Source organism: Galendromus occidentalis, unplaced genomic scaffold (assembly GCF_000255335.2).
Source record: "Galendromus occidentalis unplaced genomic scaffold, Mocc_1.1 scf7180000077497, whole genome shotgun sequence".
NCBI lineage: Eukaryota > Metazoa > Arthropoda > Arachnida > Mesostigmata > Phytoseiidae > Galendromus > Galendromus occidentalis.
Genome location: NW_003805485.1, coordinates 53042 through 75116, shown reverse-complemented (window position 1 = coordinate 75116; position 22075 = coordinate 53042). Strand labels below are relative to the sequence as shown.

Sequence of the window (22075 nt, the reverse complement as noted above, 5' to 3'; positions counted from 1 at the left end):
TTACGACGACGGGACTAGAAATCAACAGCCCGGGGGCCTTTCCTCGGGCTTTTCTGTGGCCCCGGTCTCCCGATCGAAGCTCACGGAACCCCGAGGGACGCTACAAAAAACGAGTGCGTCTCCTACTCATCAGAAGGTCCCTCCTCGGTTCGCCCCGCAGGACCTCATCGGTTCTTTGGCCTCCTATGTGTCCCCTCGACCCTCTCGAGTCTTCAGCCTCTGAGCCCGTCCGTCATCGAGTTGCTGCTTCTACCCGAGCCGTTCCGTGCTCCGTGTTCTCCCCGGTTATTTATTTCCCCCAGCCCCGTCTGCTCTTCCAATTCGTCCCGGTCGGGCTGCACGGTAGTGGGGCGCGGCATCACGTCGTCGTGCGGTTGGGGCTTCTCCCTCCGTCTTGAGTTCGTTTGTTGTTATTATAGTTGTACGTACTCCAGCCACTATTGTTTTTATTTCAATGTTATTTTATTGCCGCATGGCTTAGCACTTCCTACGCTCCTCTTTTCGGCCCTGCTATTTTTTTGTTTCGTCCTACTCAGCTCTCCTCGACGCTCCCTCTATCATCCCTGGTCGTTCGTTAGTGCTACCACGTCGAGTTTTCCTTGTTGCGCTTGTTTATATGGCGATCACTATGTTTTCTTTCGTCTCCACTTCAACAGCAATTCTTTACATCGACTTCATCTGCGCCTTGTTCTGCGCCACCCCCTCCCCCTGCTGCATCGTCTCCGGCCGATTTCGCGCTTACTACTCTGCCCGAAGCCGTTCTTCCAACAATAATTCCAACGCTCTGGGTCGGAGGAGAGCTTCGGAAATCGAACAGATTCAGAATCGACACATGAGTTCCGCTGCCAACTCGAAAGATGGCGATAATTTTCTAAGTGGTAATCTTCTTTTTTTTTCTCGTTGCAGAACCCACGATTGCCGTTGTCGGAGTGCTCGGCGAAAGAGTAAATTTGCCCTGCGATATACATCCGAACACTACCGACGACGAGGTGTCGTTGGTCTTGTGGTACAAGGACGACTCGACGACCCCTATTTACTCAGCGGATGCTCGGAAGACGAGTTTGCGGAAGGCTCACCACGCGCCCGCCGAATGGCTCGCGCACCGAGCCTACCTCAAAACCGAGGCAACACCCTCCGTGCTGCAGGTTTCTCCTGTGCAGGAAGGCGATGAAGGTCTCTACCGCTGCCGCGTAGACTTCAAGAAAGCCCGCACCCGAAACTACCAAGTTCAGCTGAAGGTCATTCGTAAGTACACTTTAGAGTTAAGTCACGTTTAAGGAATACGAGACATGGGGGGCTTAATCTTAGCTGCCGCTCGGACTTTGCGGCTTGCCCCCGGGAGCGATCGCGTTGAGTAGCGCTCGCGGAGATCATGTCGACTTGGAGCTCTTCACCGGCTGCGTCGACGTACGGCAGCTGCTCGAATTGCTCTTAGGGGCCGTCGCGGCGATTTTCGAGAGTTTTCCGACAAGCGTCGCGGCGATTTTCGAGATGTTTCCGACAAGCGTCGCGGCGGCGGCTGATGTTGATGTGTCCTACATATTTTTGTCTCCTCCACAGTTCCCCCAAACGAGCCTATCATCACCGACCAGAACGGAGAAATCCTCGCCACGAAAAGCGTCATCGGACCTTACAACGAGGGAGACAAACTCATCTTGATATGTCAAGTCGAAGGAGGTAAGCGATGGGGAGGGGCGAGCAATAGAATCGCGACACAATTTAATACGCCGATTTGTATGCCCGACTGCTGCTCCGTGCGAATCGGATGCAATCGCTTTGTGGCGCACGGTCGAGGGCCATAGAAACGACGATGGCGACGACGGCGGACGGTGTCGACAGCGCAACGACCTAAACGATTTTCCGCTTCATTCTGAACAGGCAATCCTGCTCCTCACGTCAAGTGGTGGAGGGAGTCCTTCCTCCTGGACGAAACGTACAACGTTTCGAATGGCATTTCGAAAAACATATTGGAAATTCCAGCTTTGACCCGCAACGACCTCATGGCCACATTCACGTGTATGGCGGCGAACAACAATATCTCGTTTCCCGTCTCGGCCAGCGTTATCGTCGACCTAAACTGTGAGTGTTCGTCCCTCCTGGATATCCAGATCAGGGGGGCTCGGGTTCTAATTCCATTCGAGCGGACGTGCAGCTCGAGACGTCGAGCACCGTCCTCCTCTGCGTAGCGTCCGGGCTCCCGTCAAGATCTCAGAATCTAGTTTTTAGTTGTCCGCGATCTGGTGGCTCGTGGTGGGAAAAGCGGCTCAGAGCGTCGTTGCGGCGGGTGGGGGGGGGGAGCGAGTTGAGAGGAGCGACGGGAACGGAGCCTCAAAGAGTCGACGGTGGCGGCGCTCGTAAAAGTTCTCGAGTCGAGGGGCCGTGCTCCTCAAAGTTTCGTGTCCAGCTGAACGAGTAAAGAGCGTCTCGTCGTACTTGTATTCGGCGGGGAGTACATAACTGGAAAAACGTCGTTCATAATGCTTACCTTTCTCTCCGAGGGCCTGCGCACGGCCGACGAGCCGGGGTCAATTTACGAGTGTACGCGGAGTGATTTAATTACGAGTGGTGAGATGCGCTGGGAGTACACCAGACGAGAGTACTTACGAGAGCATCTAGTGGCACGCCAGATGAACTCGGGGAGACATCCAAGATTCTCTTCGCGGTCCCGCATAACTTGAGGACGGAGATTTTCAGTTCGACGACTCCCTCGATCTGTGGACGGATTCCTATTCGTCCATTCCTTTATTCCCTAGTTCGTCTGCATACGATTCCCTCCCTCGGGATCCCCGCGGTTCCCCTCCCATTTCCTTATCTCATGTTCCGCTGCCCACATTGCCTCGTAGACCGATTCCTTCTCCGAAGCATTCCTCCGGAATTTGCGCAGACTCAGGTCTCGTCCGGAACAGTCTCCGCTCTCACGCGGATCCTGCGTGTTCGCTTTCGGATAAGCGCTCTCCCCGAGTCGGGATCGTCTTCACCGATTCCTCTCCTGGCGGAGCGCTTTCCCGGCCCTGGCTGTAGGTGATGACCGTTTCGACCTTCGAGGGTTCGATATCCGAAAGTCATTCATGGTGATGAGGGGTGATGATGACGGTCATTTTTCTCTTCGGATTGTGATTCCTCCGGTGATAATTTTCCTCGCGAAAATCGTCGGCAAATCTAGCCAGCAATATATCTCCTTCTCTCTACAGAACCACGGTGGCTCATAACGTCCATCGTGGCGTTCGAAACCGCTCCCAATAAACGTCTCGGCTCTCGTCTAGCGCCCAATCTTGACGATCTTTCGGAGGAGGCGATCGGAAATGGCATAGTTTCGCGTTCTAGCTCAAAGAATCGTCGCGAGTTGGAATCGTAACGATCTAGAGCCGCAGTCGGGGGATTTCTCAGTGTCCTGTCGTCACCGAAGGATTCCTTCATTATTAGTATTTTTTATCATTCGGTCCCATTCAAGGATCGAACGAGGCGTCCGGCGCGTCCGTCGCTGGTGAGACCTCGACGAACAGCCCTGCTGACGTCGGCCCGCCGTTGGGAGAGCCATGCCGTTAAAGGCCTCTCAAACATGCATTATTCCCCGCTCATTCTCTCGAGAGCACATAGAGCGTCATCGGAAGGGACGCCATTGTTCTTTTGAAGGACGGTGCCGCGCTGATCGTTCTGCTTCCTTGGATTCACTCGCTCTCCTCCTCATTCTCGTCGTTCCACGAGAAACATTCGAGACCGCCATCATCTGCGTCAACCTGATCGACTCGTCGATCAGCTGTTGGATTCGTTCCAGACGGTTCTATTAGACGATTCGCGCAATTGATCATCAAACGGGGCGACTCAGAAGCGCTCGCGAGACGTCGCCCTCGAATTGTGTCGGCAATGAGCTAATTCTCGAATTCATTCCTTTCCAGTTCGACCGCTGTCCGTGTGGATCGAGGGTGAGCAGAGGCCGTTGTCGGCCGGGAAACCCGTCACGTTAGAATGTCGGACTTCGGGCTCGCGGCCCCCGGCCGTAATCGAGTGGTGGAAAGGAGGCACGCGTATGAATTCCACGTCTCACAACGGCACCAGCACGCTGACGTTCGTGCCGGCCTCCGACGACTCCGGCAAACATCTGTCGTGTCGCGCCGAAAATTCGCAGATCATCAACAGCCGGATCGAGGACGGCTGGAAGCTCGAAGTTCACTGTAAGTATCGTCTCTTTGGTGTCTCGAAAACATCTGCTGCCCTCCATGAGTCCCGGCTCGGATCTCGGAACCCGTTGCCGTCCATGGGACGACCTTGAAGAAAATTAGCCTACCACTGCACGTCGTCGGCCCGCACGAGTTCCCACCGGTCCACGGGTGCTTTTGAGCTAGTCCACTCCTTTCCCACTGGCTTGTCGAATCTTCGCGGGACCGAGGCGTGACGTTCATCCGGTCGGGCGTTAGAGTTCCGTATGTCAAGCGTGTCGCATTGCAGATGTACCCATTCTCAACTTGCGCCTCGGCAGCAAGCTTCGCCATCAACATATCCAAGAAGGCAACGACGTGTTTTTCGACTGCGACATCCGCGCAAACCCATGGGTCAACGACATCGGCTGGCGCTTCGAAGGTATTTCATTAAAATCATTCCCTAATGAACGTCGACGATGATGGCGAGGACGACGCGCGACGCTACCAGCTTGCGTAATTGAGTCTGTTCGCTGTCGTTCCCTGCGGCGGCTCATTCCACAATCTATGTTTCTTGCACTCGGATTTTTCTCTGATACTTGATTCCATTATCACGCCATCGCGGCAACCCATCTGATTCCCTCCGTTCCCGAACGTGTCCCTCCACTAGTTCCTTCTCACATCCGCGATCGAGGGCTCCCTGCGAGACCCTTCCGCGCTCCTTTTCCTCGGTGCCGGGAAAAGTCCAGGTCTTCGGATTTCCGTTCCTACGGACAAGGAGTCCCGATGTGGATCCGCTCCTCGCTCGCAATCGCGGAGTCATTAATTATTCCTCTCTACACGATGGGGGAGAAGGCCGGAATTCCGCGCTCGTCGCAGAAAAATTGTGACGGAGCTTTCCGAGAGCACCGATACGATGTACACGAGTTCCTCGGAGCATATCACGGACGATTCGGTCTGGATAGTAGCTTAGAGATTTACTGGAGTGTCGTTTGCTCCGCAGGTCGAGAGGTACAAACGAACGTCTCCGCCGGAATCATTGTGAGCAGTCAAAGTCTCGTTCTGCAGCGCGTAGATCTCCGTAATCGTGGAAAGTATACCTGTACAGCAACAAACGCGCAAGGTATCGGGGAGAGCAACGCCGTCATGCTGAAAGTCAGATGTGAGTATGACACGCCATTACATACGTAGGTACACGTCGGCGGACGCAGGAGACCGAGACGGCATCGCGATTGAGAGAAAAAAAAAACGTAAACCTGTCGTTGTGCTTTCTCTACCGGAAAGGGAACGTAGGAGTCGAATTCCAGCCATGAGCAATAAAGGAAAGTAAAGGGAACGCTTTCGTCTCCCAAGGAGAAAACGGTGATCAAACTGCGCAGCGTTCTGAACGGACGGATCGAGAGTAGTTTTCATCCGAATGTAACGTCCCTTTTCCGTCTGGCTGTCCCTCGGCCCGCCAACGAGTCGCTCGTATCGCTATCGAAGGAAGCGGAAGAAGGAAGGGGAAAAAAACGACTGGACGAAAAGGGCACAGGAATGGCATTTCGCTGTATTGAGGGTGTTGTACAGAGTATATGGCGATGGTAGATGCAAATTCAGGAACGTTTCTCCCAGCGGACCTCGCTGTCGCAGTGGTAAGATATAGGCTGCGTCTATTTTTTGCTTTCATCGGAGTGCCGCCTACTCGTTCGCAGAAACGTCTCTCCGTACTCCACCGAGGCTGGAACGACTCACTCGTGTTCCTATCGGCTCTCATTGTTGGGATGCCGCGATGAGCAAGCCTGTCATTCTAGGTCCAGCTCGGCGGAGGAACTGTGTGGACTTTGCTGCAGACACGTCTAAATCTCGGCCCCCACAACGAGGAACAGTCCTTGCTCCTCTTTCGTCCTTGGTCCTTCGATTCCTGGCTCTACGTCTGTCCGGCGAAAGGCCTCGAGCCCTTCTTTTCACTCTATTGATATCGAATCAGGTTCCCGACCCTCGGCATCCTGTTTTATACGCTCGTGGGCGTATCCTACATCTGTGGCTCGTATCATAGGCGGCATACTATAGAGATGCTCAGATTCTGTGTCCGCGTAGCCGATGTCCACAATCTTCGTACCGTCAACAAACTCTGGGACGGGGTTTCGGTTCCATATAAAACTTGTCGGGTCCAAGTCTGACCTACCGCATCCGAACAAGCTGTCGCAACTGGATTCAAGGGCTCGAATCATATCTACCGCTCCATCTGGCCGCTCCGGTAGGCCCTGCCTACAGAGCCCGTACAGGCTGGGGCTCAAAAATCTGCGTCGTTCCGTCGGGTCCAGGTCGCGTCGGCGGCCAGCTCGTGCGAACTTCGGAGCTGACAGCGCGTATGTGTATGCGAGTGCGCTTCATATATGACACTAATCCCAGTTATCTCGACATAGATTCAATTAGGCTTATCAGACCGGTCCAACTATTCCCTTGTGGACATGTAATTGTATTACGGGAGGGACAGTTTACTGATAACCCACCGGGATTGATCCTTCGTTTTCCTCGGGGCGAGTAGTGTCATCCCCGCGTTCTCACCTCTCGTTTTCTGTGGAACAATCCCCTTGATATCTTCCTTGATCCCTCGATACCCGAGATTTTCCAAAGTTAAGCGGAACAACCTGCTCAGTTTCGACGGAAATACCCAACGGAGATTCCTCTCATGAATTCAGAAGCTTCCTCTCGTTCATGTTCAGCTATCAAGTAGTCCATCCGACATCTGTGACCTCTTCTCAAATCCTTCACCGTCCCCCATCCAATCTCCCGTTTGTTTCCTCCTTCATCTCCTCTGTTCCATTCTTAATCGAGGCAGAGCCTGAAAATTCCCGCGGCTCTAACTCATGAGGATATCCTTGATTGAGGGAACATACATATATCTCCGGAGCTGCGTTGCTGTATTCGCCTGTCGTCAATCTCCGTTCTTCCCCTCTTCCAGACGCACCCGTCTGCAAAAAAGACCAGAAAACCACTTACGGCGCGGCCCGGAACGAAGTTGTGCGGATCTTATGCGAGCTAGAGGGTGATCCGTCCGAGATTCTCTTCAAATGGAAATTCAACAACAGCAAAGAGCTCATTTCTTCGAGCAATGTCCATTCGGAGGAAAACAAGTCTTGGCTCACCGTGGTACCGCAGAGCGAGGAGGACTACGGCCCTATCATCTGCTGGGGGAAGAACAACATTGGACTACAGCGGGAGCCTTGTGTATTCAACCTCATCCCAGCAGGTATGAATCCTGGCAGACGATATAGCGCGAGGTCGACTAGATTCGCCAACAGCCATCTTGTACGTGCAGATTGCTAGTAGTGCGATCGCCTCACTTTCGCGGTCGGGGATTTCACCCAGCCGCGGGTCGCGGTGCTTTGCATGCCTTAGATACGGAGCACTTTAAAAATTCCGCGACATAAGGCCGCGGTATATTGCCAGTCACACGGCGCGTTTTCTGATTTTAAATGCATAACGTCCTCCGCAAGGTCCTCCTGAACCCGTGCAAAACTGCACCGTGATCAACCAGACCGAAGAGTCTCTGACCGTCGCCTGCATGGAAGGCTACGACGGCGGAATCGAGCAGACGTTCCACATGGAACTGCACGAGGCGGAGCAGCGAACCCTACGGGGCAATTACACGTCGTCAACGCACGCAACGATGCAGGCCGTCAACCTGATGCCGGCTACGGCGTACGTGGTGGCGATCTACTCGTCAAATTCACGCGGTCAGAGTCAGCCCACGGTCATTGTGGCTCACACGATCCCGTCGCCCATCTCTCTCACACGTCGAGGTATGTACCGTATATGGATGCACGAAAGGAACAATCACGTTCCATTCGAAATTGTTTCCAGCTGAAACTAGCATAGGAGCCCATAGGGGCCAGGTATACCTCCGCGGTCCGCAACCGTCCCCGAATCCACCGAGAGGCTTACCTTGAATTCCTTCGTCTACGAGTTGAGTAGGTGTAGAAAGGTCATGGCCAGAGAGTATGCCAGACCCAGGTCTAAAGTTCTCGACACTTACGCTCGAGCGCTCGAAACAAACGAAAGAAAGAACGGTTTTCACTTTACCCAATTGGAGGATGCTCGTCCGGGGAGACCCGTTGGCAGGACGGGGGTTGATTGAAGGGGACACTTTGCTTAAGTAGCGACAACGATACCGGCGGCGGCGCCGACAACAAACAGAAAAAAACGTTTGACTGCTCGCAGGCTTCAGCTAGCCACCAGATTGAATTCGGCGGTGGCGGGAGCTTCAGCCTAAGCATCGGATGAATGGTAGCGGCTATCGGATTCGAGAGGCGAAAACGACGCGCTTTTCTGGTCGTATTCCTCTTGCGCTCGAAGATCACTCGCTGTCCGCCATCGACGGCAGAGACAAAATCGACCGACTCTGCTATGGGCCTCATTCTGCCTGTTCCGACTCAATCTTGTTCGATGCTAATCTCGTTCCGCTACTTATCGCTGCTTGATTTTCTCATAGTTCGGTGTGGAGTTCGTTCGAGCACCGGAATGTCATCGTGATCAGAGCTTGCGGTAAGAAGCTCCCCGTTTTTTCCGCGCTGACCAAAACTCCTCTTCACAGGGATGTGGCATCTAACGTTGAGTCCGCTGCTGTTGCTCCTGATCTCTGTCGCTAGCGGCATTGTGCTCGTGGCATTCATCATCATCCTCGTCATGAAAATCCGAACCAGACAGGTCATCAAAAATTGTGAGTAGAGTTTCATTATTTTCATCATTATCGGCATGGGCTACTGCCCCGGAAATCATGTGCATTTTTTCGACAGCTCGCCACATGCTCGTCCGGTCTTCCGATCGAACGAAAGAGGGAAATCCTCGTCGGGACTCCGTAACTCAGTCCGGAAATCCCAGATCAAAATCGAGACCGAGAGTCTTTTTGAGATCCAAAATCGGCGTCCGAGCTTTTTTTTGGTAGCTGCTGCAGCTGACTGGCTCATGATTCCTATTTCAGCGCACAAGAGAGCTGCAGCTGAGGACAAATCTCAGCTCCAGATGGAAGAGAGAAACATGACGGATCTCACGCATTCGCCTTACCACGACGAAGAAAAATGTCCGGACATCATACCCTGTAAGTGGCGGCAAAGATATGGGGGGCGTGAATTCGCGGAGGGCTCCTATTTTTAGAAGGAACAGAATACCAAACACATCATCGCTCGTGTCCTAATTAGGAGGAAACCACTTCTCGCAGACCCAGGATATTAATGCTTCCCGCTTATTTCTCGCAGCGGAGTCCTTGACGAACTGTCGGACAGCCGAGGAACGTCTGCTCGGGACCCCATCTTTCATGGGGGGAATGGTCCAGCCGGGTCAACCTGGAGGACCCTTGTGCACAGGAACGCTCAAGAAGGGGGCATGGGACGTTGGGACGAGTCAAGGCCGCGTCATGCACGTGGGTACGGCGTCATCGTCGGTCTATCAGCACATGGCCACGTTACCGCGGCATGACAGTCTGCATCTGACGCTACACAGTTCCGTACCGGTCAGTCGATAGCTTAGTATACCGTATATCTCAAAATAAAAGGCATCCCCCAAATATAAGTGACTCGCAAGGATTACTATAATAGAAGACAGCCCCCAAAAGAAGACACCCGCGAATAGGAGACACCCCCCTAATAAAAGACACCCCTTAATAGAAGACACCCCCAAACAGAAGACACCCTCCACAATAGAAGACACCCCGAAAATGCAGGACAGTCAGTGTCTTCTATTTAGGGGTGTCTTCTATAATAGTATTTTTGACAGGGTCCTGTATTAAGGGGATGCCTACTATTGGGGGGTGTCTTCTATTATAGTACTTCCGACAGTGTCTTGTATTTGAAGGGCGCCTTTTATTTGGAGATATACGGTACATATTGATGAGAATCATTGCAATGTGAAGCAATCTGGGCCGGCAACTAGTCCTCGGCCTCGAAACCCTCGCGGAAAGGTCTAGAGGGAGGGTACCGTTTGCGGCCCGCTCAATCGGTCTCCAAGAATCCAGCGCGAGGCAATGGAAGTTCCTTATGGAACTGTTAGGTCACGCGGCAGTTTTGCGAGCTGGAATTTCACTCGTTCATAGCGTCGGTCTGTCTATTATGGAAAAGCGTGCTGGGTGTGATCTATTAACCTAGCTTTGAACATATGTATCTGCGCTCGCATGCAATGGCATGATTCATTTACGTGTTACCGACCGACGACAAGCGTGACGGGGGAGCGCGACCGAATGAGCGGGACTGTCGAGCCGGGGCTTTACAAAGAGCGGCGTTCTCGAAAATTCAATTCATGAGCGCAGCTCCCGCGCGTATACAACTCGAATCCGGAAAGCTTATCTCTGGAGACGCTAGGTGTAAGCGAGCAGCAATGTTCTCGCATTCGGCAAGGTATTCATAGCGGAATTCCCCTATTCTCATCCAGGAATGGCGGGAATCTGATCATCTGAGCCTATCGCCGACGACGAAGCCGCCGCCGCCCCACCACGTCGCCGTGGACACTCGTTATCAATCGTCGTATGACTCCGGAACGTTGAAGGTGAGCTAGCCTCCCATGAGAAAGAGAATAAGCCTCCTATATGGGTTTTATACGGCTGCTAGGAAAAAAGATCTCCCCGAGTAGTCGGAGCAGGGAAGAACACAGCTCCCGCGAACAATGAGAGCCTTCATTATTTCGAGATTATCAAGTGTTTGTATCGCTGCTCACGGAACTCCTCGGAACAGATGGCTGTCGGCTACCTACGAACGAAAGCAGCTCGAGCTGCTCCAACGGATCCTGCATCAGAAAACTCTTTTTATACCGTTCGCTCCTGACGGAGTTCGCCAACCCCTTTCCCCGTCGACATATCTCCTTCGCTCTCGAGTATCTCGTTCTTATCCGGGAGAGTATCCGGGAGCTTTCCAATTCTTCTTCATCTCGAAACAAATAATAAAAGCGCTCCGAAAATCGTGCGGGAAGGAGAGCTTCAGACAAGAAGCTCATTGCCTACGATACTCTGCCCACGGGATCTATCTCCCATGCTTCTCTCTCACCGTGGAGTAGGACTCCCGCGCGCCGAAAATCTTCGGCGCGAAAAAGTGCTCACTAGAGAATTCGTCGTCCCGCTCTGGCGGTATCCTCGATGAATTTAGACCAGGGTCTCGAGTTTCGGTGGCGCGGAGCCAGGGGAATCGTCCAGGATTATGGCTGCTAATTGCAAAACAAACTCCGAGTCGAGACGAATGTCTCGTCGGTTCCTTGGTCGCTCGCACGGCGCCCTCCCCGGGCTCTCATCTCGCTAAAAGCTCCCTCTCTGCGTGTACGTCTCCTAACGATCCGGGCGATCTACGAACGTTCTGCGGAGATCTTCAGCCGCTTCTCCTGGAGGCTCTTTTCCGACTCTCCACCTCACAACGTTTTTTACCCATTGTGATGATCTCGATGGGTCTGTGAGCCTGTGGTTCTATCTTTTTTGTGCTCCGTCGTGCAGTCCGCGACTACGACTACGAGGCGATGCTGCTCCTGCGGCGAGACATTCCACATATATTCAAAGCCTCAACCTGGGATCAGGGAAGTAACCGAGGGCGAGAGCAATCGATTTAGCTGTGGTCGGGAAGGTAGGAGGAATGTTCAGCAAGGACGACGGAAAAAGTAGCGGGAAATTTGGCATGGAAAAAGCTACATAATGTGCTTATATACACTTTCTTCCTCTTTGCAGAGTTTCAAACCGTATACGGAGACGAACCTTCAGTAGAGGTGCAATTGATGTATATAGGAGACAATTTCGTATAAAGAGAGCCGATAAGGACTGTGTGAACAACTTTTCGCTGCTGCGCCTGTATTGTAAATCATTTCATCCCATTCATAACTGAGCGAGCCAGCCAGTCACTCAGCCGGATCAAGATAAGAATCAATGAGATTCAGACCACGAATCGTATGAACAGTTCTGGACTTGATCAAATCCCGCGGAAAATCTTCCGTGCCCCATCCCGCACGAATCTCCGTTCTCCTTACCGGGGTCTCGTGTTAGAACCCCCGGAGTACCAAACAGGAATAATCGCGATGATTTGAGTTCAAAAAGTTTGCGATCGCGAGTTCTGCTCTATATCCGACTTCCGGAGAGAATTTCGAGGGAAAAATGGATTCGACAACGGATTGTGTGATTCCTTCAAGCAAGAAAACTTGATTAGGTGCGGAGATGTTCTCGGATCCTACATACGAGGAGAGCTGTCGATTGCTTGTATCATATATTTATGGTCGGATGTATATAAGCTGTACATTTTTGGGGCATTTTCCTGTGAATCTCTTATAACGCTGGCCGGAACTCAGCAAGGTATGATAAGTCGATTCGACCTTGAACAAATTCGGCGTAACCCAACTCATGTCGTGCTTGTCTCGAACCAGCTCTGCGCTCGACGCTACTGTTTGTTCGGGTCATTTTCCGAACTAATCATTGAGATCCACTTCAGGATCAAGTTCGGATCTCTTCCGGATTCGATTCAAAAAGCCTCAACGAACCTCACGCTAGCCTGGCTTCACCGCCGGTGGGTCGAAACCACAGAGTTACAATATCACGAGAGCTTCTAGTTTTTGTTCGTCATTCACCCGATTCCTGCCCGGCGCATCGAGTTTCGGGGCCTCGTCCGCAAACAAAACTCTTAAGCATTCCCGCGGTATATAAGTGCATTCGCGAAAGGATGTCTCAATGGTCTCCCCCAGGGTGACTCTCGATGTAAAGGTGTGTATGTAGTCTGACTGCGGAGCTTTGGGAAGAGTTTCACTCAAACGACTCTTGATTGTTACGCGATGGGTTGTTCTGAGAGGAAGCTGTTTTATTTTTGTAATGACGTATTGTAAGCTTTAAGCGGGTGACGGAGTCATGTTATTGCGCAGCCTTGCATTCAACCCTCTGTTCTAAGCGCAACTCCAATGACAATGTCGAATTTGCTCACAATCAGTTCAGAACATCGAGTCGATTCCCTGTTCGGCGCGACTCTCACCACTGGACCTGGACGGGGAAGCCTAGAACGAACGTCCGGAACGTCCAGCGAAAGATTCTCGAGCAGCTCGGCTGAATCATCTCGGGATCCCCGGTCGAGCACAAATTGTTGGCTCATGATGTTACTCAAGACGAAATGGTAATTTGCGTGATTATGAGCTCTGTCAGACCAATCCAGGGAATCGATGAAGGTGGATAGCAAGATCTTTCAGACGTCGGATGAGGGGATTCTCTCAGTCAGAGGATCAGTGTAATCGAGGAACAACAAGAAAATAGGGTGTTAAACGATAGGGATGTTTGATGAGTCCAATCAAAACCGAACGAACAGAAACTCAGAGCGAGCCGCGGTGTTTGAGGGGGGGGAGAAATACAACGCCCTCGTTCCCAATAGTTGCCATCCCCGTATAAATATGTAAGATAAGGAAAGCGTCTTGTAAATACCAATATTGGAATTATAATTCATATTATCATTATCACTATGATTCAGAACGTAATTTGCCTTTGATAAGAAGTCTGGGAACACTGGTCTCCATTCGGTTTTGACCATGAATGCAATGTGGATGAGTAAGAGAAATGGAACAATGGAAATGAATATACGTGATCCTAAATAAACTAATTTATAGACGAAGGATGGGTCCTCGATTAAGCATCTCAGACTCAGGAGGAGCTCGTCATCCATGCTCCGGAAGGTCACTCTCGTAAGTGCAATAAGTGAGGTCCCTGGGAAAACAGGCTTCCCCTGCTCGACATTCATATCGATGTTTCCGAGATTGTTAGCCCGCGGAACAAGCCTCTCGGAGCTCTGGGAAAGCCACGATAGTGTCGGAACGATAGAAAAAAGTCTCCAATCTAGGCCGTCCAGCATGGGGAGTAGCTCCGCAACACGAGAGCGTCGACGTATCCTATAATAGCTCAGGGACGTACCCGAGAGATTTACTGCGGAATAAGCAGCTTACGTAGGCGACTTACATTCTGAATAACCACGGCAAGGTGAATTATTTATGAAGGCGCAATCATCATGTAATCTCGGGAGATTGTACGTTCTAGTGATCGAACTCGAGAGGCGCTCGGAACGTTTCCAGCGACTCCGCTCTGCGTGACCACCTACCTGGGAGCTTCCCGGAGCTCCACTGCCGTTATTTCCGGATATATGCAAAGACAGTCTGAGAACGAAACCCGGCGGATCATGCCCAGACAGAGTCCCGGATATTCTGGATGAATATTTGATGATCGAGAAGAATAAGTTCAGCGTTCCCCGATCGCAGTATCCTTCTACGGTCCTCATTCAAGACGATCAATCGGCTGAATAATTGAACCCGTGTCTTCCCACGCGCATGCAGGAGCGATGTCATAATTCTCGTGTAGCTGACGCAGCATCTAGAACGCGAACGAAACTCATTTCTGAGAGTTCCATGTCCCTCGGACTACACAAGTGAATAAATTGGACCCGTTGAGCACCGCAGTAATGAACAGTCGGGCGTCCGGCCGACCGACTCGCCTGCCGACGAAGCAGCACAACAGCCGCGCGAGCGAGTCGCCATAATGAAATCAGATGTCTCTTTCCGTGATCCACTCAGCCGCTCACAAAGTCGGTTCGTCTGTGACTGACTGAACGTCCTCTTGGACGGCCCGGTGGCTCCTCATCATGCGCAATGTGCTCAGCGTCCGTGCGGCACGCTCTGCAGGGGTTTGTCATCATAAGCCTCTGTCCACGTGTTGAAGGCCTTGCCGGTGGTCTCACCGACCTGGAGAATGCATGGAGTGTCGCTCTGTTGGTCGATTCTATGTTGCTCCTAACACGCGAGAAGAAAGGCAGAAAAAGTTCGTTCCTGGGGCCGTCCGCAGTTTGTTCGGAAATGCTCACCCCAACTCGGGACTCTAAGAGCGTATTTGACCGACGCCGGCGCGGCTTGGCGGCGCAATTATGCGTCATACCTCCGGAATCCAACGAAGGATTTAACGAGCGTGTTGCGCAAAATCCACTCGACGTGTTGCGAAACACGAGACCTCACGTGAAATATGCGCTTCGCTTTTTGGGAGCCCCTCGATCGGACGTTTGGATTTACCGTTGAATGAGGCTGCCGACAAATTCTTCTCCTTCTAATTCAAATTCGAGATCTCTTTATTCAATGATTTTATCTCGAGGTGAGAGTGGATTCGAGATCGATGCCCGACTGGCTGGTACAACGATCGATCGATCCACCGACCGACCCAGATGCATGGGATCACTGCCAGACAATCGGTCGGTCGAGTATTTGTATCGATTATGAGTTTACCATACGGCCGTCACCTTCCATTGCTCCACAATAACCGCATTAAGCAATCGGATTGATCCGGGGATCGATTCACCTCAACGGAAACAAACGTCCTGCTATTCCAGGACTTTGTACTCTCGAATCTCTAGCGGGATTAATTTCCCCATATTTCTCCCTCCTCGCGTAGTTTTTTTAAAATCGATTCGGAATTATATCTCCGTCCGATCCATCGTCGTCCTCAATCCAGGCAGAAGCCTCATCCAAGCTTCATTCGATCAGTCGAACAAACTCGCTAAGACTGTTGGGGCAGACGTGCTCACTGCTCTGCACCACCGTTGAACGAGGCTCGTGCGAGCGAGCGAACGAGCTCGTCACAGCGGTGATAATAATTCATGTCTAATCTGGGAGAGTTGCTCGACTTAATTTAGCTCCGGGAGAGGCTCCGTCGAAGATTGCAACTCGACTGAACAGAGGTCACTGGCTCTTCGCGAACTGATTACGGCTCAGCATATTTCGTTCTGTTTTAGCCTTCCCTCTCGAGATCCCTGGAGCTATATTGAGCGGGATCTATCCTCGAAAGGTCGACATACGGCTTCTGGCATTCGCGGAACTTCGTCGCACGAGGGAGACTAGAGTCTCGCTGCTATGCAATTCTTGGGAACCGTCGGTAGCTGTACTCCGTCAGATACGCGCCGAATTCTCGGTAGTTCAACTCGGGACTGTTTTGCATCTCCACGCTCCTCTAGGGAAACAGGTATATGCAGTGAGCTACCAGTCTCGTCGAATATGCGTCAGCAAGCGATTAGCTCTGGCACAATGGACCACAAATCCGTCGGGAAGCCCGCAGGATACGATGCGATGAGCGGTGACCACATCAGTGAGGACGTCGATGTTAGATGATCCATAGAGTCCTCGGCTCTCATAAGACGGTCGCCCACCCAAAGTCAAATAGGTAGAACATCTGACCGAAGATTTTCTTCTTCTTCGGGAGCTCGAAGGCGATACTTTCTCACAGTCGGGGAGTGAATACCGATATACATAGCTGCCCTGGCTCATGGATAGTCTTTCTCTCGCTAGATCTCGAAGCCCCTTGCGTTTGGGTGCTAGATTTTATTGCCCTTATGCTCGGCAATTCGCCACGATAGATTAACGAACCCGCCTGAGGAATTTAGCCGAAAATGACCGATATAGTTCTGTTCGCGATTGAGATGCCGCCCTCAAAAAGCTTCCATTTCTGTAGACAATCCACTCGGCATAATAACCGTTCGTCTCCGACGATAAAATCCGTTTCGTTGTGATGGGTTTCCTCTTGAGAACATCCTTAGACTGCATGGGAGAATATACCTATCACTGACGGAGCGTTTTGGCATACCCTTACCGATCGTTTCCTAGGTATAAGTCGACTTAGAGTTTCCTGTGTTGCCCGGATGAGCAGTCTCAAGCAAGTATGTTCTTGCTTGACGAGTATGTTTGTTCGCGATTTTTCCTCCCCAGCTGGAAGCGCACCGCCAAACCTCAACAACCCGAGTATCCCCGAGCCGCCTCGCTTCCGCGAACGAATCCAGAAACAAAGTTCGCCCGTTCGGGGAAAAGACAGTCGTATCTTGCCGTGAGGGAACATCGAACCTCATTAAGGCTTACCCCTACGATTAGTTTTCCCGAAAGAAAGCAAGTGCTTCTTCTCTGGCAGTCGTTCAACAACGCCTCGCTCCATGACAGAAAAAAATCGTCGGTATCTCATGCCTGCTGCCGACGAGATCAGTGAGAGCTGCGGCAGCCCGAGAACGGCGTCGTGGACGATTCCATCGGCTCTTTCTCCGAAGATATGCAATTGATCCGGTGCCGTTGCCACGCCATCGCGCCGTTCTCGAATATATGCAGTACAGCGTCATTTACGCTCTGTTGCCGTTTCCGCGCGGAGCAGTAGATAGATCACTGTGAACGTTCAGATCTCATGGCCGCTATTCAGAGCACGCAACATTACCCGGCAATCCTGTTTGACCCAACCGAGATTCCCTTCGCCTTCATCGCTGTCCTTTTTTCGTTGGTCCCCTCTGCGTGCATGGGATCGTTTTTGAGAAATACGGCCCTATTCGTCAACGCGCAGCGAAAATTGCTCGACCTTGGGAAATGGGAGTCATTGCCGAATCTCATTCGAGGGCAGGGAAATAGGAAATCGTCTTCTGCGCCATTATCCTCCGCTTGGTCGGATCAGAGAAATGACGCAATTCATTCCTGTTCGTCGGGATTAGTCTCAAGTCGCACACCCGGTTCGACAGCAGGATTTCTTCTTTTAGATTCCATCGTAGATGGAGACAGCTCCGAACTCGGAGAGCACCGGCATCGATTTAGCTCGGGACGTTTGCGGAGGAGCAAGCCATGATTTCTATCGTGAATGTTCATCCCCGCCGCTGCGGAAATAAGCCCCAGAATTCCCGTCCTCTATGTCTGACTCTAAACCTCTCGATACGTCTCACCTATGTGGACCCACCGTTTCCTTCCATAAGTCTCTGAACGCCCGGCAAGGAAGCCTGAACGTACCTGTCCAACTTGGCGTCTCAAGCTTTCACCGCACATTCTCTCCGCATGATCTCAATCTTGTACCTTCTGCAGCGAATCGAATTTTTCTGCCCGCGAGCGATGCTCCAGAGTTTCCAAGCAAACTTCGGAATTTCCCCCTCGCTTCATCCTCCCCGTTCCTCTCTCTGACGCTCCTCGCTCCATTCCACCCGCACTCCATCTTCTGTCCGATTCTTCTACAGACGATTTTTCCAAGTCAAAGCTTACATCCACATTCTTTCCTCTGTCCCTGATTTCCACTGCCTCCTCGTTCCTCCGCTTCTCCTGCCCCAAGCGCTCGTCTCATAATTCTCTTCCGTGTTCCTCCCGACGATTCGAGCCCTCTCCGGCTCCTGCTTATTCCTCCTCTGCGTATCTTCTCTCCTCGACGTCGCTCCCTCTGCTTTCTTTGTGCCTCCCCGGTCTTCATCGCTCTTTCCGACAGTTCCTTTGTGCTCCTGCTTGAAAAGGAGTGTTGAGGGTGATTATCTCAAGGAGACCATTTATTTCTGACACACCAGCCAGCGTCGAGCTTAAGGTCTGCGGCGAGCCGGCGACGCTGCAGAAGCAGCCTCTGTCTCTGACGCACGCATAACACAAGACGTTATCCGAGACGATATCCGCGCGTGAGGCTCGAGTGTCTCTTGTTCGTTCCTCGCTCCTCGGCGCGGTGTAGCAAAACTGTTCCAGGCGAGGATTGGCGCTTGGGAAAGAATGAATGGATGGATGGACGCACTGACGGACAGACGGGCGTCCGAATTGATGGATGGAAGCGACAGCAGCCGTTGGAAGGTTGCGATCGGCCGCGCGGAAGAGCCAAGAAGAGCTCGAGGAACCCCCACGAATTCCGAAGCAAACAGAGAGTTCTGGAAATCCAAGCAGTCGAGCAGAACTACGTCCGTCAAAGGCGAGCTCGCATCGGCACCGAAGTGTCGGAGCTGTATGTCTGGGGGAAGTTCCATGTCGTGTCTGTATCCCATATCAATAAATCTGCTATATCGTGAGCTGCCACGGGATGCTGGAGAGAGAGAGAGAGAGAGAGAGAGGAAGAGAGTGCTCGACAGAGGGTATGGACGGGATAAAGCGTCTTGTTGTATGATATGTACACATGTACGGACGTACAATAAGCTCTACGCTAGAAGCCCGGTTGGAGCACACACAGAGGCTGCGGAAATAAAGACTCTCCATACACAACGACTGTGTCCCGGCTCTCCCTGGAGAATGGGGAATCGACGGTGTGAGGAAGACGAATGGGTGCAGAAACTGGAAAAAATCCATCAGGCAGAAATCCACGGAGCGGGGATACGGAACCACACGTTCGATGGGTCTGTTCCTTGAGCGAGTACTTGTGCCTGCAACTTCTCAGATGTTGAGGGTTCTTTCGAACAGTGACGCCACGTGGAACTTATCCCTCTCGTACTTGTTCCCTCTAACTGAGTTCACATCGTTGCGTCCTTCATTTTTTTTGAGGAAATCGTGACGAAATTCCCTCTTCGTAGGCGGCAGCTGCGTGCGATCAGCCCGATTCTGCTTGTGGATGTGTTGTGTGACTTCCGAATCGATCATTCTCGTTTCTCGTCCAACTCGCTATTCGGTAACGTGACGCCCTCCAATCCATTCAGCATCATCGTGCTTTGAGTCTACACACATGGACCGATAGGAGTACGATAGACGAGCACCCAAACATTTGCACTGATATATGGAACGGCTGAATTGCAGAACTTTCCGCTCATTGCCATGAGCCATGAGTTCCATTCGCCTACGCGTTACAAAATGAGAAATGTGCATCATGCACGCTGAGATGCAGCTGGATGTCGAGGATGTTTGGGCAGCAGGTTATGAAGTGTCCACGATACCGTTTGCCGTGCGCGCAGAGCAAAGTGAGAGGAACGTTCGAGCTCGGAGAGGCTAAAGGGAAGACGCTGACTGAGTGTCGATAGGGAACTCTGCGGGGAGTGATGGATTCCCGCGCGGGTTGAGGCGAGTCGAGACATAGTAGGGAGGACGATACTTACAAAAGATTCATTAACAACAGCAACAACAACAATGATGAAGTGGAATGGAGGACCTCGAAACTCCTAAAATTCGGGGACGTGGCGTCTGCCATCTGTTGTGTCTCACGGCGTCCCATTGCTCACAGGGACGTCTCCTATCGCTCCAGTTCCCCCCTCCTGTTTACGTTCAGCTCACCGTTTCGCTTTCCGCATATCGCAAAGCCCAAGACTCGCTGTATTCCGCGAGCCTACTGAATTGACCTCACCACGACGTTCGACCAATTCCACCGGAGTGTTGGCCGGTGTCGTTCACCGGGAGAAAGAAGAAATAGTCACTCCGCTCCTCGAGCTGTTCGTTTGAATCAATCTGCAACGTGCCTCTCTCTATACCTCCGTCACTCTCGAATGAATGAGAGAATTGTCCCCCCGCGCATGTTCGAGATCGGCAGACTACTGCAACGAATGAGGCTTGAGAAGTCATTGAGAAGTATGTACGATTTCGTCGAGTTTAGCAGAGGAAAACCGTAAGATGTCAGACTACGAGGTTTTCGGCACCGTCTTCGGACTCGAACTCTCCGACTCTCGGCGTCCTCCCGATACAACTAAGTTTAGCTTCACGCTTCCGGCCCAGGCGATCGCGCGGTAGAATCAATACCTAGCTCTCGCTGGAAGGATTCGTCGTTGTCGCCTCCCTTCATCGGTGTATCGCCCAACCAGTACTGTGCGGCTGCGAGGGTATTCTAGTGAGAAAAAGTCACTTCTGCGACGACATGGCAAACAAAGTTGTCCCATGGGGAAACTCATCATCGATTGCGACGATCGACGAGGTAGCTCCTCGGGAGCGGACTCCTCACCACGATCGAGATTTTTATTCCCCTCGGACGCTCGTGTTCGTGGATATTCATGAGCTCAAAGGAGTAGAATTTATGTCCTGGAATCAGACATCCTCTTCCAGGCGCACTACCTGAATGGTCATGGGGAGCGATCCTGAATCGTGAACGCTCCGTCGGTTTCCTACTATCGAAACGATCGCGTGAACGGTAGCGCCGGAGCAGCGAGCTTTCGGCGAGACGGAAATGAGCGGAGAAGCGAAAAAAAACCTGGAAAATCCAGGGACAAGGGAGATCACGGAAGGGATGAGTGGCCCGAACACTCGAGGCTTAATACAATTTACTCGGTCAGAATTCAGCGTGTTCCACTCGCACGCTCCACGTCCCGACTCCACCCGCCTCGAGCGCCGTCGGACCGACTGGCTCGCTGTCGGTCTGGGCGCTGGTCGACTCATTGAGTGGATCACTGGCTGGCTTGCTGCTTCAGTCTATTGTGCGCGAAGCTTTTCATCGTCGAGTCTATCATCATCGCCGCCGTCGTCGCCGTCGTCGTATTCAGCATACGCCATTCTGAGCCGCCGTATCGTTCCATATTCTCCGCTCAGTATTTGATTGCGTTTTGAGGAGGATTCAAAGAGCGAGAAGCTCGACGGCCGACCGGCGGCACAACACGTTCTTGCTAAGTCTTTCAAAAACTCATCGTTCAACGGAACCCGCTCGGAACATCGGCTCGATCGACTCATGCCAGCTCATCAACTCGTGCGGGCTCCGTCATCGAGAGCAACGTCATCGACGGAATATCGGGAAGAAAATTGGAAAAAAATCCTCGCGTGATCCTCGAGTAGCGGAGTCCACGGCCAAAGATCGGCGGGAGAGGACCGAGAAAGGGAAACGAGTTCATATCAGAGTGGATGCAACGAACGGGTCATCACCTGCAATCTTTTAAGAACCGGAAGTTTCATTAGTAAAAGTCGAAATAGCCTCACGGAAGTCCTGCGTGGGTCTAATGGCATCGCTCGAAGACTGCTACTCTCGTTGGAAACGTTCCCAGTGCGGGAACGTATCCGGCTGTGAATACCTTTCGGGCGAGCACCAGAGAAGGCTCAGGAAGTGCACTCGGCCCACGGCGGAAACAAGTGCAATTCGGGATTACACAATAATAGGTATTGTAGAAACGCAGGCGAGCTAAACCGCAGCTGCAGCCCAACTGATCGCGCGGTGATCTCTCTAAGGACCATGGCTGCTACTGTCGTTGTGGTCTACGATGCAAACCCCTTGTAAGCCATGGACGGTTGGGCTGACTGGCGGGTAGGCCAGCTCACTGAGTGAACGAGTGAGT

General features: G+C 52.1%; 1 protein-coding gene across 1 annotated transcript in view; it reads left to right on the top strand.

Annotated features, from left to right (window-relative positions):
• Positions 1-22075, top strand: part of LOC100905348 (protein turtle-like) — a gene marked incomplete at its 3' end in the record, with an annotated part of 75216 nt that overhangs the window by 183 nt on the left and 52958 nt on the right. The window contains exons 2-12 of the mRNA XM_029112363.1: positions 907-1245; positions 1561-1677; positions 1879-2079; positions 3897-4172; positions 4447-4578; positions 5140-5298; positions 7084-7371; positions 7619-7924; positions 8716-8841; positions 9103-9219; positions 9377-9630. Coding sequence (XP_028968196.1) covers positions 907-1245; positions 1561-1677; positions 1879-2079; positions 3897-4172; positions 4447-4578; positions 5140-5298; positions 7084-7371; positions 7619-7924; positions 8716-8841; positions 9103-9219; positions 9377-9630 — 2315 coding nt within the window. The remainder of the gene's footprint in view (positions 1-906; positions 1246-1560; positions 1678-1878; positions 2080-3896; positions 4173-4446; positions 4579-5139; positions 5299-7083; positions 7372-7618; positions 7925-8715; positions 8842-9102; positions 9220-9376; positions 9631-22075) is intronic.